This window comes from Rattus norvegicus, chromosome 17 (assembly GCF_021556685.1).
Source record: "Rattus norvegicus strain SHRSP/BbbUtx chromosome 17, alternate assembly SHRSP_T2T, whole genome shotgun sequence".
NCBI lineage: Eukaryota > Metazoa > Chordata > Mammalia > Rodentia > Muridae > Rattus > Rattus norvegicus.
The window spans coordinates 80,509,009-80,526,924 of record NC_141550.1 but is presented as its reverse complement, the minus strand read 5'-3'; the positions used below and the strand labels follow the sequence as shown (position 1 = coordinate 80,526,924).

General features: G+C 47.0%; 1 protein-coding gene across 14 annotated transcripts in view; it reads left to right on the top strand.

The window, feature by feature from the left end:
- The window catches only part of Frmd4a (FERM domain containing 4A), a 588,018-nt gene that overhangs the window by 557,266 nt on the left and 12,836 nt on the right, over positions 1-17,916 (top strand). For all 14 annotated transcript variants that reach the window (XM_087590786.1, XM_087590788.1, XM_087590784.1 and 11 more), the window contains 5 exon segments: positions 3,178-3,311; positions 7,141-7,263; positions 11,116-11,344; positions 13,729-13,785; positions 17,355-17,595. In XM_087590786.1, coding sequence (XP_087446912.1) covers positions 3,178-3,311; positions 7,141-7,263; positions 11,116-11,344; positions 13,729-13,785; positions 17,355-17,595 — 784 coding nt within the window.

The following is a 17,916-nucleotide window of genomic DNA, read 5'->3' as shown; positions in this document are numbered from 1 at the left end:
TGGAGCCTTGGTGCTTAGGAGACAGACGTGGTTTGAAAACACTGCCTGCTGTTGCTTCTCTCTGTAGCTGGAGCTCTAGATTCCTCGTTCTTCTGAGTCGTTCAGTGACGTTCTTATCTTTGCCTGGGGCCTCATTACGAAGGAACAGTTAATGTCAATGATGTCTCTAATTCTACACCACTGTGGTAACTCAAACTCAATGGGAGGGATTCGCCTAGCCCAGGCATAGTGCTAAGTATTTCACATGCATTATCTCGTTCGTTCGTTCGTTCGTTCATTTACTACTGAGATAGGAGAGCAAACGCCTTGTTCAAGAACCACCCATCTAAAGAATGGCTCAGACTTTATCAGATCCAGATGTTTCCCATCCACCTGGCTGTCCAGTTACCATTCAGATGGGATCCTGTGTGCCCAGGGTAGCCTGCTTCACTTAGCTTACAGAGGTGTAACCTAGTTTCCAGACTCGGTATTCTTCCTGAAGGAATTTCCAGACTCACGGCGTGCCGTGGAGCCAGGCTAGCACTTGGGGTGCCAGCTACACACTGACAGACTCAGGAGCTTTCAAGCCGGCCAAGGCTCACTGTCCCATCTAATGCCAGTTGATATTTAAGTTAATTATTAGAAATAATAATTTAGGTAGCCATAATGAGCCCAGCACTCAAGACCAAATCTTTACTAATCCCGTAACAGCGGACCAATCATCCGCAAATTGTATGCTTGCCTCCTACACTTTAACGCTGTGGTGAGTTTTGCTGTTCCCAAATATCTAGGGCTCTTAGGTTTGACGCCGTAAATCACCATTTCCTACTGAGAGGTTAGGCAAGGGTGAAGGGAAAGCAATGAATCTTTCACTCAGACTAGAAATTCCCTAATCTTTTTTGAACTCCAGTTTTCCCCAGGCCTGTTTTTTAGAGTCTGACTTCCTTCCAGTATTATTTTACATCCTTATTAATTTTTTTTAGATGACGGAGCGGAGAATGCCTCATTAAATTTTCCTATCTTCAAATGGGATTGGTGATGGGTACTGAGACCCAATTAAGAGTCATAATGTTTTTTCCAGGTTGCATTAGGTAGACGTAGCCCAGAGAGGGTTTAGAGCCGATAAGCACATGGTAGTGGACTTAGGGATGTGAAAAAAAAAATATATCAACTGCCGGCAGACAAGGGCGACTGCAATAAGATCCAGTGGTATGATATCCGAGAAGGGCACATCTGGACTGAGTCTGTGCAGACCATGAGGTAATGGAGTCTCAGCTAGGACCAAGCATTTGCTGAGTGTGCTGTTAAACACCTGTAACCAAAGCGTGTCAGAAACTCAGGAAAGACTCCAAGCTTGGAAGGTAGCGTCTTCCATAACGGAATGGCATACAAGCCATAAATGACCACTTTTCCTTTTCTGTTTTTTTTTTTCTCACTAGGATGAGATACAATTTAATTATCGCACTCAAGTATACAACTGACAATATTTGTTTGGCCCCGGGGAAGCGTAGAGATGGTTTCTTCCTAGAGTGATCGATGTCTTCAATTTCAAGCTCAAGTAGGCCAGGAAAGGGAGAGAACGCAGCATGAGCCAGAGTCGAATTGTACTTAGACACGGAGAATTCTTCATTATTAGGATCCAGAGATCTGGGAGAATGCAAATCAAGGGAATTTGGGCTTCCTGGCCAGAGACCATAAAGAATAGGGTGGCATGTTTAGAAGTATTGGGTCTACTGACGCAAAGGCACAGAAATCGGGATTCTGAGACATCTATACCATTGAAATAGCCTCCAATCCATTGCCTGGTCACTGAACCATCAAACCCTTCAGCTGTCCGTTATGGAAATACCGGACCCACACCCCACCACTACCAACTCCCTTTGGGGACGTTATTATGGTTGCTTTTCTTACATTGTTTAATTCATGGCAAATTGGTGTCATTAAAGCATTAGCATCCGGATCCAGGTCTAGAGCAGTCATCTCTGTTCATTTATAGCTCTAGTTGTTCCCAGCAAGGTGTTACAATTTTCATAGTAGGGGTGTTCATCTTTACCCTCGCTAACCTAAGTCTTTGAAGTGGCTTCCTGTAGGCCAGTCTCGTCTTGAACTCGTGTTCCTCCTGCCTCAACATCTTGAGAAACTGAAGTTACAGACCTAGATCCAGCTCTCTAGGAAGGCGAGAGCTGGTGGTGGTAAGGTCTAAGCCCGCTGGGTGCAGAGTCGGTGATATCTGTTGATTTCTAACAGCTCTGCTAGTACGAATGAGAGAAGAAATGCAGCCATTAGCCGGGCTGTTCCTAGGGCAGCCATCAATCCACTTTCTACAACCTAGCAAGGTAGAGAGAGTTACCAATCTCACTACAAGAAACCTGCTCCGGGATCCAGACACCCTGGAAATTATTGAGTTTGAATTCAATTTTTTTTTTCTGTTTTCTTTTTGGTTCACAAGGTTGCCTTCTAAAAAGTTTTCATCTCTAGCAGCCTGCTGTTTGAATCACACAGACATTCTAGCCGGGGAAGCATGGAAAACCTATATAGGTCTTTCGTAAAGTATACATCACTCTATATTGTATTCTCTCCATTAGGAGATAATTTTTCTCAGCTTATAGCACTCAGATAAAATAGTGGGCAAAATTCTAATTGGGGTGTGTGTGTGTGTGTGTGTGTGTGTGTGTGTGTGTGTGTGTGTGTATCCTCTGGGGAAAAGCTAAAGAAAGTGCATTCTATGATAGTTATTTCTAGGTGGTTAGTTTATTAATTTTATACCTGTCTATATTTTCAGATATTTTACAGAGATCAGATGCTATCTTGGCAATAAGCAAAAATCAGCATGTTTTCAGTGGACAAAATTTAAACCATGTATTGAAATTATTAATATTAACTTAAACGTTCCTTTCCCCCTTCCTTTGTGAAATGTATTAAAATTGGCTGGTGTGGCCTGTCTTAAGACGATCAGAAATGACAACGTTCTCGTTCAGGAGAGTCGGCTCCCCTGCCAGTCCTCTGAGAAGCTATATATTCCTTGTGGTATTTGCATTCACTCCTTATGCCTGGAACACGGCACACCTGTCTCATTTCACGCTCCCCGATTCCCGGGGTAAATCCCATATCCGAGTTGTGAGCTCCGGTGAAATCCATTAGTGGTCCAGATGTGCGTCCCCTGTCAGCCAGCCCAGTAACCCTGCTGTTTGTCAACAGGTTCTCAGGAGTCAGATAGCTCGCAGTCAGCCAAGAAAGACATGCTGGCTGCCCTGAAATCCAGGCAGGAAGCTCTGGAGGAGACGCTACGCCAGAGGCTGGAGGAACTGAAGCGATTGTGTCTCCGGGAAGCTGTAAGCAATTAAGTCTGTGTTGTCTGTCAAGTCATACATCTCCGCTGTGGACAAAAGGCAGGGTGGAGACAATGCAAACTGACTTTCAGGAAAACATCTACTCTCCCTCCCCAGTGCTGGAAACACCCACACCTCCATGATGTCCTTTTGTTAGAAGCAAGATATTAAAGAAACACCGTGCTAGTTAAAGCAGTCACCAACTGAATCTCACACATGACACATACACCCTGAGGCTAAATAACAAATCCCTCTAACCATCCCAAGACCATGCGTGCAAGGCATACCACACAGGACATGTCCTCACAGGACACTACCTCATTCTATGGGATGTCCTACTACTGTTGTGCTTCCCAGGAGCTTATGCCTGTTGGTTGCTGGGAAAAGCTTTTGCTTCTTCTGAGTCTGTCTTTGGATACAATGTAGCATCACTGCAGGCCAACAAAGACACCAGGGTGGTGCCTGAAATACACAGTAATCCATTAAGCCTGCCGATCTGCTGTTTCTTTAGATCTTTCTTTTTGAAAATGGAATCTTTTCCTAGTTTGTGGTTGGTGTTGGTGGTGGTGGTAGTGATGTTGGTTTGCTGGCTTGTTGGGGTTGGTTTTGCTTCTGCACCACTGGGGATTGAACCTATGGCCTTCCATGTGATGTTATATACCCAGAATTGCGATTCATTTAAGTTTGATGTAAAGCGATATTGCATCGGGCTGGAGAGATGGCTCAATGAATAAATCGCTTGCTTTGCAAGTGTGAGGACCAGAGGTGAATCACAAGAACCTAGAAGAAAGCTTGGCAGAGTAGAACACGCCTGCCATCTCGTTGGGGAGATGGGAGGGAGTGGGGCAGCTAGCCTAGCATACTCAGCAACAAGCAACAAAGGGGACCCTGTCTCAAACAAGGCTGAAGAGGAAAGCTGACTCCCAAGGGTCGTCCTGTGGCCTCCACATACAGAAGTACACCACACACACACACACACACACACACACACACACACACACACACACATCACTCCCATAGCCACTGTCTCCTTCAGACTGTTTCAGTGCTAGTCCCAATTTCGATACATATGTGGAGGCTCCCACAATGTACCTCGACACGGTACGTGGTTTGAGCTGTCCATCCTTCCCTTCGTCTGTTTATTCCACAACTCTTTGTTAGCAGTGCTCGTAGACTCCATTTCTTAGTGTAGCACATGCAGTCATGTGTGTGTGTTGTGTGTACAAGCACACATGTGCATGTGCTTCACATGAGTACAGTGTTGCTCTCCTGGGAGTGGTTGTGCTCCACAAACCATGACCAAAAGCTTCGTGGGTGAACAGTTCCGGATGGGAAACATGGAGAGAGTCCCCTAACTAAATCCAGGAGGTGCATTCCCCCCTCCTCCCCCCAAGTAATAATGCTTTGCAGCGGGAAGAATGAACCAGTGGGGCCTGAGAGCGAGATCACATTACATTTCAACTTGGCTTAATTATGTCTGGATTGATTTAAACCGGAGCTCGCTCAAGGCAGAACCACATTAGCACAAATCCATTGCAAATCAGGAAAGCCGGGGGCCCGGCCCTGGGGTGGGGGGAATGGGGGAGGGGGGATGTGCTATGTGATACTGTAAATATTAGCAGCATTTTTATTAGAGAGAGAGAGAGAGAGAGAGAGAGAGAGAGAGAGAGAGAGAGAGAATGGGTGTTGGTATCTGCCTCTCATAATCTGTAAAGCCTTGTTTTGTGTTTAATAAAAGAAGTCCTTAAACCAAGCAAAGACTGTACAATATAGCATGTGAGAAGCATGTCAAGGCAAGGCCAGCATGTACCCTAGAAGTTTCACAAAGGCAAAGTAAAGAAGAGAAAAAAAAAGCCCCCACTTCCTCTGACTTTGAGAACAGAAAATATAACTTAGGTAGAAACAACCCGAAAGCCAGCCCCTTGTCCACGTATGTCTACTTCCACGGGTGGGATGAGGGGCCCAGAGGCCTCCCTGCTAATTCCCTGCTCACAGATCCTCCAGACGCAAGTAGCAAGAAACACCCTGGGGAAGAGAGCAGCCAGAGTGAGGCCGTGTGGGAACCACGGGTGTTCCGTAGCCAGAGGACCCAGTGCTGTGCCTTAAATTACGTCCCCCACCACGCGGCTCTGGTTACTTGTGAAATCAGATTAAATGGCTGGAGAATCAAGACCTTGACCTGGGTTTTTTCAAGGAGATGGTGGAAGATCGGTAGCCTCGTTTTAGAAATATAGACTGAAACCACAAACACTTTAGAGTTATAAATCCACGGCCCTGTTAACAACCTCTCCTGCCTTTTTATACCTTTTGGGAAAGAAGTGCTGGCAGTTTGTTGTTTGCACGTAGAGTAAAATAACAATCTTAGCAGGCTGCTGCTTGTACAAGGCCTAAGAGAGAGGAAGTAGGAAGTCACAGAAATAGGCAAGTGTCTCAGAGATGCTGGAACCTTTTTTTAAAGAAAGAGAATATTCCAGAGGTGATCATCAAACAGTGGGACATCCTGCTCTAAAATTCTAAAATGCCTACATATAGAATAAAAAACCCATTGGTTCCAGCGATATGGACACAGGGAAGAGGCCCAGGAGGATGGTGCTTTTGCACACACATACCACAAAGACACACATCCCCGTGTAGTCGACCTGCCACTACATGAAAGGGGGTTGGGGTGGGGGGTTCTGTGATCTGACTTTGACTGCTATGGGCACTCAGACCTAGGCTACCCAACATAAAAGCTGTCTATGTGGAGCTTCAAGAGAACATCTGAGCTCATCCTCATCCAGGTATGCCTTGTGTCACTGTGTAGCATCTACACTGACTTAGGGTCAGAAAGCCAGAGCTGGTGTCTGCCCAGATGTGCCTGCCGAATGCACGGAGTGGTGTCGCCAGCCTCTCCGGCGCCTCTCTGCTGTCTCAGAAAGACTTCTTGCAGTCCTGTCTAGCTTCCATAGTCTTGGTCAGCTGCAGACTTAAACTGATCCTCATTCAGCCCAGGGTAGCACACTTATGGAGGGCCTTCTAATTCTGAGTCTTTCCTCAGATGGTCTAGGCTGGCCCAGAGCCACTGTGGAATCTGTCCTCCACTCACTATCATTGTGCCCTTAACACCTAGATTCCCAGAGCCCCAGATGCACACATACCAGAATCTCTCTCTCTCTCTCTCTCTCTCTCTCTCTCTCTCTCTCTCTCTCTGTGTGTGTGTGTGTGTGTGTGTGTGTGTGTGTGTGCGTGCACCTCTGTTCACATTTAGTTTTTACTAAAATTCTCAAACAGAAGTTAGTGTCAGGCTACAGAGATGGCTCAGCGGTTAAGAGCTCTGCACTCTTCCAGAGGTCCTGAGTTCAAATCCCAGCAACCACATGATGACTCACAACCTTCTATAATGAGAAACAAAAAATCCTCCTCCTCCTCCTCCTTCTCCTCTTCCTTCTCTTCCTCCTCTTCTTCTTCCTCCTTCTTTTTGGTAGAAGTTAAATTTCATAATGTGGATTCCTCCTCCTACCCCCTCCCAATACTGGGGATTGAACTCGGGGTGCATACTGGGTAAGCATACTGCCACTGAACTCTATCTGCAAATCATTTTTAGGGGCAGTCGTTTTGTTTCGTGGAGGTCTTCTTCATCAGTTATTCAAACTGGTCTTAACTTTGTGACCCTCCTCCCTCAGCCTCCTGAGGAGCTAGGTTGCAGGACTGTACCATCTCATCTAAGCACAGTACTTAATGCTTAGGTATACATCGGATCTGCGCATCAGATTGTGTGTCCTAGATAAAAGATAAGCACGTTCTCTGATATGCGTGACCCATGACCTCTCTGAACGTTCTTCTGCACACGCAGGAACTCACGGGAAAGCTGCCTGTTGAGTATCCCCTGGATCCAGGAGAGGAACCGCCTACTGTTCGGAGAAGGATTGGAACAGCCTTCAAGCTGGATGAGCAGAAGATCCTGCCTAAAGGAGAGGTGAGCTCCTCTCACCGGAGTCTTTCCCACTATCCCATTTGCATTATTGTCCTTACTTGTCCCGTTGGGGCTGCTAGGTCTCTGTAACTTCTTCATTGTTTCCAGAAGCCTGTATTTTTCCTTTTACCATCTCTTGGTCAGCAGGCTGGTCGCTATATGGTTTTCCTTGACAGGCTGAGTTTGCTCGCCGTAGTGTACTCACTTGGGTCTCTGTTGAAGTTGTTTATCTAACATGGTAGACTGCTTGCAAGTGGTCAGTTAAGGCTAGGGTGAACATTCCAGTGGCATTCAAATATACATCTTCATAATGGTCTTCCTGCCCTCTGTTACTCCTGGTCTTGCCTGACACCTGATATTCTGCAAAAGAAAACACAGCCCTCATTGGCTGCAGAAAGACGTACATAGAAGTGAATCTCCAGCCGAAGTTCTCATTGGCTGGGGAAAGACAGGAAGGGCCCACCCTCTACCATCTTAAGTCACATGACTACTAACGTCACTGCATGGACATGTGTCCTAAATTGTTCTGTCATGGCTTCAGTTGTTTATATTTGGAAAAGCCGTGTTTCAACATGATTTTTATCCTGTTTGGACGGAATACTGGTGAGGACTGAGACTGGAGAATTTTATTGGAAGGTAATCAAAGCTCAGCGGGGCATAGTGGCGCACACCTTTGATCCCAGCCCTTGGAAGGCAGAGGCAGGCAGAGCTTCAGTTTCAGGCCAGCCTTGTCTACAGAGTAAATTCCAGGACAGCCAGAACATACAGTGAGATACTGTGTCAAAAAAGAAAAGTCAAACCCCCAAACAAACAAAGTATCTAACCCTTGTGCAAGAGAAACAAAAGGCCAGGAACCTTCAGGCCTGTAAATTTCTTCTGCGGACTAGAGTTACTCATTAATGCTCTAGTACACAGAAGACTCAAGAACACTTCAGGACTCAGAGCCTGGCACATTAGTTGTTGCTGAAACAAAATGTCCTGACAAAAGCAGAGGAAGGAAGAGGGCTTGGGGGAGGGAGGGTTGGTTTACTTCGGCTCACAGTTTGAGGATACAGTCGTCATGGGGAAGACTTGGTAGGGGAAGCATGAGGCAGCTGGTCACACTGCATCTGCAGTGGGGAAGCAGAGAGACGAGTGCTGTCACTCAGCTGACTTCCAACATCTCATGGAATGATGTCATCTCCATTTAGGGAGGGCCTTCGCACCTCAGTTAACTTAGTCTTGAAAATCCCACGCAGGTGTTTGATAATTAACAGTAACCACCACCAAGGGAAAGAAAAGCAAGGAAGGCACTTTTTTAGTCTTTTAAGGAACTTAGAGAAAGACATTTTCCAAAGAGAGGTCAGTGGGAAGGTAGAGTGCATGCTCAGGTCCACGCCCGAGGCCTGCAGTCACAGATCCCTGGGAGGTTATGGCACACCAGAACACTTCATCCAGAGTGATACCTACTCAGAGTGATACCTCTTCTGTATGTTTAAGTTTGATGCTGACTTCGCTGAGTTATCACTAGGAAAAAAATTGAGCTATAGATCATGTCACTGGACACTTAACGCATGCCTGACGTTCAGCACACAGCCACTGGAAGTAAGAAATGTCAGAAGAGGGAATGACTTAGAGCAGCACCATGTGGTCGGGTGTCTGTCTCCCAAAGCCGGTTCATCATCACAACTTAAGCTTTGAAAAAGCACCCTGTGATTCCTGAGTGTCCTTCCATACCTGCCTCAGGTCCCCACGGTTGTAGATTTTTCTACTGTTGAAGAAAGCCGACTCTAGGGGCTCTGAGAATTCCTTGCCGCCCTGGTTGCGTCTTTCTGAATTTCATAACAGGAAGCGGATAGACTTCTGCAGCATTTCCTCCCCACAGAAAGAGTCTTACTTTTGTTCTCTCCTGCCCCAGTGCTCCTGGATGCTGGCTTTGCTTTTCTGACCATACGACTGCTTCCACAGACAAGCCATTCAGTCTTGTCCTTGACTCAGTTGGATTATCAAGACTTTTTCTAGACGCCTATAAATCTCAGGGTCAATGTCCTGGACCAGAGCTATCATAACCGCCCAGAAACAGCTGCTTTAGGGAGCCCAAATTCACAGACTGGTCTTTGTCCCTGACTCAAGGCTCTGGGCAGGAGTCCATGTTGCTATCCAGAGAGCAAGTGTGGCCAGCACTGGAAGGATCTGGAAGGAGTTTATTTTTCTAAGTGGTCCCTTTTATCCCTTACTTTTTCCTCCCACTCCTGGTTCCTGCCTCTTCTAGACTTGAAGTACTCAAAAGTCAATGGAATCGGGCAAAGAGTATTTTCCCTAGGAGATCTCCCTATCCCACCCCACCCCAAGCTTGGCCTGTTGTCTTCAGAAGCATGTTATTAAGTCACCATAATGGGAAGACATGTGGAATCCAGGAAATGTAACAGTCTCCTCTTCCTTAGCTTGGTCAGCCCCCGCCAAACTTTAATGTAAATGCAAATCACCTAGTGCAAGATATGCAGTCTTCAATGGTCACGTGTGGGTACTGCGAAAAGAGAAGCCACGGTGCGGTCGCCATACATTTATGTAGTGTGGGCTTTATAGGAGTTCATATCTCCTATGAGTTCCCAGAACATGCCCGGGCTGCTAACCCCGCACTCTGCCCAATACTCAAACTCTGGAATAACTTTCGCTGTTTAGAGCTAGCTTCGATGAAATGGTTTTTCTAGTAAATCAGTTTACTTTCTTATTACTATAACAGAATACCTAGCAAATGCAACTTAAAATAGAAAAAGGGTTTGTTCAGGCTTTTAGGGACTATGATTTCATTATGAAGCGGAGCCTGGAGGTGGGGCTTATGGTGAGGGGACAGAACCTGGAGGCGGGGCTTAGGGTGAGGCTTATTAAATCTTGGTGTCAGACAGGAAAACAGCTTGAGCAGGAGGCTGAGTTACCACCCTTCCCATTGTAACACATTCCCAGCCATCTACTTCTTCCAGCTAGGACTCACTTCCTAAAGGTTACACAAACTTCCCAAAACAATACCAGCAACTGGTAGCCAAACGTGAGGGAACGTTTACACCAAAGCATAAAAACCAGGGAAGAAATGAATCAAAGAAATGACTTCTCAATACTTAAGGGGATTCTGCATTCAAGCACAGATCCTAACACACACATTATCTTTCTCTACTCCTGGCATTACCGGGCGCGTATACATCTGCAGATGAGACATCTGGACAATAGACCAGCAGCAAATGCTCTATCCAGGGTCTTCCAGGATCTGGGTCTCCTAGGCATATTTGACACCTACATCCTTATTTTTCCCCAGCCCAGAACTCAAGGGAGACTCATCTTGATAAAAGGGCCAAAGGAATCATAGAGAAAGGAGGAGGTTACACAGGAAGGGGGAAGGGAGAGTCTGAAGCCTAGCAAAGGAGAAGAGGGGGACTGGTTCTACCACCCACCCCCACATCATCCTTACCCTCTGGAAGGCCCAGAAGGCATATAAATATAAAAGTGTGTAGAGGACAGTTAGGGCTTGCAGAAACTGCTGCCAGAAGACATAGGTGGGTGGGTGTGCAGTCTAACACGAGGCACACAAAGATGTACAGCAGAGGGAGGGATATGTGGGAGGACCAGGAGATGTGAACGTATGAACAAATCCCAGAGGACAGTGACATAATCCAGGGATCATGCTCTGTCTTATGCCCCAAGTAGATAAAGAAAGTGATAGGGATTAGTGACGGGTTCTGAATTTCCCCTAAGGCTTCGGTTGAGAAAGAAAGGACCAGAAAGGCTGGAGGCTGATGTCTGGGCTAGAGGTGGGCAAGGTAGAGTCTCTCCTTGGGTGGCAGCATCTTCCGAAGGTCTAAGCATTGGTTTTCCCTCCCACAGGAAGCTGAGCTGGAACGCCTGGAACGAGAGTTTGCAATTCAGTCCCAGATCACCGAGGCTGCCCGCCGTCTAGCCAGCGACCCCAATGTCAGCAAAAAACTGAAGAAGCAAAGAAAAACCTCTTATCTGAATGCACTGAAGAAGCTGCAGGAGATCGAAAATGCAATCAACGAGAACCGCATCAAGTCAGGGAAGAAACCCACCCAGAGGGCTTCGCTTGTCATTGATGGTCAGTGCCCCCCCACAAGTTCCCCCACTCCCCTGCCCCCAGACACCTAGGTCCTGTTAGGTCCTCCTCAGGACCCTTGCAGGCTCCAAATAACCTCTTACCCACACACCTTATGGTCCAACCCTGGAAGAGAAAGGGTAAGCCGGATGCTCTGTTCTAATGATGAATCACAATCGGAGGTACAAATGAAAGGGGCCATACATGGAACCCCCAGATCACTTATGACATTGCTCTGGGGAACCTGGGATGAGCCAACTATTGTCTTCTTGGATGGCGCTGTGAACTAAGGAGGTTACTGAGTTAGCCCATCCTAGCCGGAAAGTAGCCGAGGCTCTGTGGTTCTCAGAGCCCTAACCTCCTTTCCCAAGTCTGGTAGTAGCCAGCGTATTGGAGTTCAGTCCTTCCGGTCACCATCCCGTCCCCAGTCTCCCTCCCTCGGGATGATTCTAATATCAGCAGCTTCCTGTTCCAAGCTCTGTGGCTTGAAGGATTGGGCTGTCCCTCACGGTTTGTCCCTCACAGATTATCCGGAGTGTATGTTCCTATCAGGGCTTTGACGATGACGGTAAAACAGACTACCCTCAAATCCACCACCAAGCATCAGGTCTCTCTCCCACAGTTACCATCTTTTCTTTTTCTCCTAGTTATTAAATTCTTGATGATGTGTGCTAGAATTCTCCAGAGGGATTCATGTTGAGGAAGTCAGAAACAGATATAGAGGTTTCTGAGGGCTCGCTCTCTGTCTCTCTGTGTCTCTGTCTGTCTCTACCTCCCTCTCCCTCCTCCTCTCTCTCTCTCTCTCTCTCTCTCTCTCTCTCTCTCTCTCTCTCTCTCTCTCTCTCGGTGTGTGTGTGTGTGTGTGTGTGTGTGTGTTTCATAATGGGTGCATGGGTGCAAGGTTTCAGTTTGGGAAAAGAAAGCCCTATCCAAGCAGAAGATGTGTGGTGTGGTTGTAAAACCACGTTGATGTACTTAAGGCCTGTGAACGCTTGAAAGGGGTAAAAACGATACCCAATGCTATGTATATTGTAATATATCAACGTAGATTTTTCCCTTAAAAGTGTGGGTATACTAAGGAGCCAGTGGAAGGTTGGAGATTGCAAGATACCAAAGTCTGCCTCCTTGGAGTTCACCTGTCAAATAATTGGGAGAAAATGGGTTCGTAGGTGGGAGGGATAAGGGCTGACCATAAGTCATCCCTTTGCTCTAGGGCCTCAGAAGTGCCCATCGGTCTATGTCTCACCCTCCACCCTTTGCTGTGATAAAGGAACTTTGCCCCACTTTCTAGCAGGGATACAGTGAGTCGGTCCTTCTTCGTCATCACATCCATCCTTTGGGCCCTCCTTGAACGCATTTGAACTTCCCTGCTCTGTGGAAACATCTAGAAGATAGCATCAGAGCTATGACTGGGAAGAGCAGCCTGGGGGGGCGCCTGTCTTACCAGGTGGCCTGCCTGACTGAAGGCTGTTTTCTTGGGTCTGCTGGCAGCACTGGCTTATAAATCATTATTTGTGCCAGCTCCTGATTTCTTCCATGCAAGCCTCCAGCCACTTTTGCTAACTGCTCAAGAATCTTCCTTCTCTGCTTGGCTGCCACAAGGAAGTCATGTTTTCATTGCAGAGTCTTGTCTGCGTTAGGAGTGAGCAAGCTCCTTAGGTCCTCGGCATATGTTTCAAGATGAAACCCTAAACTCGGAATCTGAGGAATTTCGACCTTTCCTGACGCTTCCTAGTGAACAGAGTCGTTTCAGACAAACCCCTCTTTCCTGGGAGGACTCAGTTTCCCCAGTGGGAGGGAGGATCCTTTCACAGTCTCCCTCCCAAGCACGCACCTAATTGAATGGTGGCTATAAAAATAATCTTTAGAGAGACGGAGTCTGTATTTAGCAGGCTTGTTTTCTCTCCTACTAACTTCAGTTCATTGAGAAACCCATTTGTTGCCATGGGAGCAAAACTGAGTTCCCTCCCCTAGTTTCGTGTCTGTTGAATAACAGCTACTCACCTCTTTGGTTTGGCTGGTACTTGCCCCGAGTTTGTTCTAGAACAATGGTTTAGCCAGGTCCCACCACCTCCCTACGACATGCTAAGCCATAGCCTCTGGTGAGCAAGGGTATGTGTACACAAAGTCTAGGGCCCATTGCAGAGTCAGGGTGGGGAGGATGAACCAACAACCACCAGACTCAAAGGAAACACCCAACAGCATCCTTCCGTTTCATGCCTCCTTTCCCTACTGATGCAAAAAAAAAAAAAAAAAAAAAAAAAAAAAAAAAAAAAGATGGGAGGGTGTTGCCAGGATTGGAGGGAGGGTCAGGTTTTCTTTCCTATACACTGGGCTTTGTTTCCAAAACATGTTAACCCTGTAGACTTTCACTTTTTATCTTCTAGATGGAAATATCGCCAGTGAAGACAGCTCTCTCTCGGATGCCCTTGTTCTGGAAGATGGTAGGTTTTCCCATTTCCCGCTCTTAGAAGTGGAATCCAGATTGAACTCGGATAATTCCGTGTGCTCCCTGGGGATGGACTTGTAGACAGGAAAGAGAGGCTGAGACAGGGACCCTTGCAGGCTCCGTTTTGCCCCGAGAGTCACTGTTGAGCTCACAGCGGTGCTACATTGACACTGGTTTTCCAGGGGTGTCCAGTCTATAGTCCTTGAGTTCTAACAGTGTAGAAAGTAAACCCACATGCTCCGATAGCCCATGGGCATGGGTTGGGCATGCTTGGAATAGACGGTGTAGAAAGTTACTCTTTGTCCAGCTTGGCCCATATAAGCCAAAAGATTGGATGACACTCTTGAAGTGCTGTTTTTGTCTTTGTAATAGTCAAAGCACTCTTTTGGCTGGCTTGGTAGCTTCAGTCCTGTAATCTCAGCACATGAGAGGTAGAAACAGAGGCAGGAGGATCAAAAGGTCAAGGCAACCTTAACTATGTAGCAAGGCCTTATATCAAAACCAAACAAGGGGGGTTGGGGATTTAGCTCAGTGGTAGAGCACTTGCCTACCAAGCGCAAGGCCCTGGGTTCAGTCCCCAGCTCCGAAAAAACAAACAAACAAACAAACAAACAAGGGCCCAGGAGCATAGGAACACTTGCCTAGCTTACGCAAGGCTCTGAGTTCCACCCTTGGGTCAAAAAACAAAACAAAACAGGAAAAAAAAAACAAGTAGCAAATTTTGAAGTAAAGAGCCTGTATCGTATATGTCTTCCTTTGGGTAGTCTTGACACACATGAAAAGAGGCAGACATTGATTTGGGTTACCCAACAAAGCCTGGGCCCTACTGGGAGAGCCTGAGCTACCAGAAGGACTTGGTCTAGCCTCTGCTCCTGAGACAAGAGTGAGAATGCCCCCTTAGCAGCATGGACTACCTTGGAAACTGTTGTTTTGTTTCCTGTTGAATTCTCAAACCTGGCAACTGCCCGGGGGATATTTTCTTGGTTCTTAGAAAAGAAGTTGAAAGCCCTTCCCACCTCACAACATAAAGCAGGGATTCCAGACTTAGAACCATTTCTGAAACCCTTCCTACAGTTGCTAAACCAAACCATTGGAAGCCGAGAGCACTAATTATATGGGAATCTATTAACTGGTAGTTAATCATCTTGGCCCTCTAGGAAAACCTCAGGCACCCAGTGGTAAGTGGCTATTCAGACAGGAAACATGAAAGGCCTACCCGACTCACGGCAATAATGATGATTGCTATAATAATAATGATTGCTCTTGATCATCATTATGGGGAAAGCTACCCGGTTGTCTTGCCCTTGCTATTAGGAATCAGATTGTTGAACCTGACTGTCTGCTGCATTAAGTGGCTGGGAAAGCCATGGTGTTCCAAGAGAACGCAGAAGCCTGTTTGGAATCCGAGACCCTCCCTAGTCCTAGCATTGATCAATGTCACCTCGGGTCTGCCAAGGAAGGAACAAGCTGATGAAGTCCCCTTGTGCATGGAGTTCCCAGGGCTATGTGTAGTCATTAGCTAATTTTTGAGACATCATGATAACAGTTTTGCCCAACATCCTGGGCCTCCAACCTCCTGAGAGCTGGGATTGCCTCTGCCAGCATCCTGTGTTCCCACTTGAGGCGAGGCTCTCACTTCCCAGAGAGTCCTCCTGTCTGATCTGAAGGGCTAACAGGAATACACCAGAACACATATATCTGGCCCTTGAATTTTGGTGACTGAGAATTAGGCTGTGAAAAATCAGAAATTGAAAATGGGTATCTAGGGCCCCATGAATGGTTGGTGGATTTCCCTCTAGCCCTCTCTCTCCCCATTCCCTGTGAGCACTGAGCATTCCCTCTCTTCCCAAAGCCACCCGTCCCAGGTTCCTATCACCAGATCTCTTCATCAAACCCTCCTGGTGTCTCTGGTTGGTTTTCCCAGGGTCAAAACAGCAAGAATAGTAGTTCTAAAAGAGGATTTTCACCCTCATAATGTTTACAGTAAGAAAGTTTTCTTGTAGCTTTCAGGCCCAATCGTAACTCCTTGCCTGGAATTCAAAGTTCCATACTATATAGCCATACTCAGAATTCCTCCCTCCCTCTCTCTCTGCCCTCCCCTTAGCTGAGTAGAAACTTCTGCTTATACCTAACCCCGCCTCATCTCTAGATTTCTACTCAGTTTCCTTCCTTCTCTGCCCCATAGCTCATTCGTTCCAGAATGAATGCACCTTTGGGGATTGTTGTTTTGTTTGTAATTGGATCAGGTCCCAAGTAGCTCAGAATGGTATTGAACTCACTGTGTAATTGAAGCGGGCCTTGAACTGCTGATCTGCCTTCCTCTAAGTGCTGGAATTCCGGGCAAGAGTCACTGTGCCTTATGAGACATCTGCCTTCTTTGGCTAAATGGGTTTGCTTCCTTTGGAAGCCATCCAGCATCCAGATGTGCGAAATTGTACTCCCAGAGACAGTGGAGGCAGGGTACTACTGGGCAGTGCTGCTGGGTGTCCACTTGGGGGATGGGGCCTGTATTGCGAGCAGAGGGAGGGAAGCTTAGGCTGGTGTAGGGGAGTGAGTGTGCAGGCAGTGAACACATCCAGGAAGAGAACTGGTTTGGTTTATTGGGGTGGGGTGAAGTCTATGATGCCCCTGGTGAGGTAACCAGGTTCTCTGGGGGAAAGTCTGTGTGACGTACCAATGACCAAGACAGGGATGTTGAAAGACGCTTCATCTATATACTCAGGAGTTGGGGGAGGGGCTTATAAGGTCAAACAAGGAGTGAAGCCTGATGACTGTCAGGGTAATAAATTCTCACTAGGGCTATTGTGGCCGGAGCTGGCTTTTTGGCACTGGGTTGAGACTGGGGAGATAGCCAACCCCTGCCGGCCTACCTCTGAGGTATCCCGGTTTGAAGCTCCCCCTGGACCCTTCTTCCTCTGTAATCCTGGGCCATTACGGTCCCACAGGACTGGGACTCTCTCCCTCCAAAATGCCCTGAGCAGAGCTGAGGAAGATAGCTCAGGGGAGAGCCTAGCCTGAGGCCCTGGGCTCCATTCCAACATCACTGAGTTAAATATGCAGAACAGACTATAGAGAATGTGAGTGGCTTGTGAGGGGTGTATGGGCGGAAGAAGCCAGCTCTGTCAGCACTTAGCTATACTGCACAGGTACACTTTCAACTCTTTTTTTCTCCAACGAATATTTATTGAGTACCTACTGGGTGCCAGCTGTCGTTCTGACCCTAAGGACCTAGGAATTTAACAGAGCAGATTAAATCCTCAGGAAGGTTACCTCCTCCCCAAAGCAAATGAGATATGTTTAGAGTGTCTTCAAACGTAAGTTATGACATGGCTTCATGTGAGAGCATTTGCTCAGCATGTCTGAGGCCCTGGGCTCTTTTCTTAGCTCCAAATTAAACAACAACAACGAAACTTAGCACATAATTCTCCATTTGCCTGTACAATATTGGTATGGAATTCGTTGGTCTGACATGATCCCTTGTTGGTGGCGCTGAATCCAACTCAAGACTTTATTCACACTTAACCAGAAGATTCTGATCAGTTTCTCCTCCTTCTGTCTATGCAGAAGACTCTCAGGTTACCAGCACAATATCCCCCTTACAATCGCCACACAAGGGCCTCCCTCCTCGGCCTCCGTCAACGCACAACAGGCCTCCTCCCCCGCAGTCCCTGGAGGGACTCAGGCAGATGCACTATCACCGTACCGACTATGACAAGTCACCCTTAAAGCCCAAAATGTGGAGTGAGTCATCTTTAGACGAGCCTTATGAGAAAGTGAAGAAACGCTCCTCCCACGGTCATTCCAGGTGAGCTGCATTGGGATGCCCAAATGAGGTCTCCGGCCACACTTGCTCAAACAGAATCAAAGGCTTGCCCCACATAGAACCTACAAATCACAGTGTTCCCAAAGGATACTCATTTCCTTCACGGAAATTACAGTTCAGCTTCGCACACAAAGCCCTCTGCTGTCAAACCCATAGAAGTACAGATTTGTCATCTGAAGTTGTGGGTGGGGGGAAGGGGAGGCGAGGGTTTGACTCACGGTCGACCTGTTGGCAGATGACTTTAATGCTGTTAAACTCCACAGGAATTAATTAGGAAATTGTAGCCAGCAGTATTTCAGAATG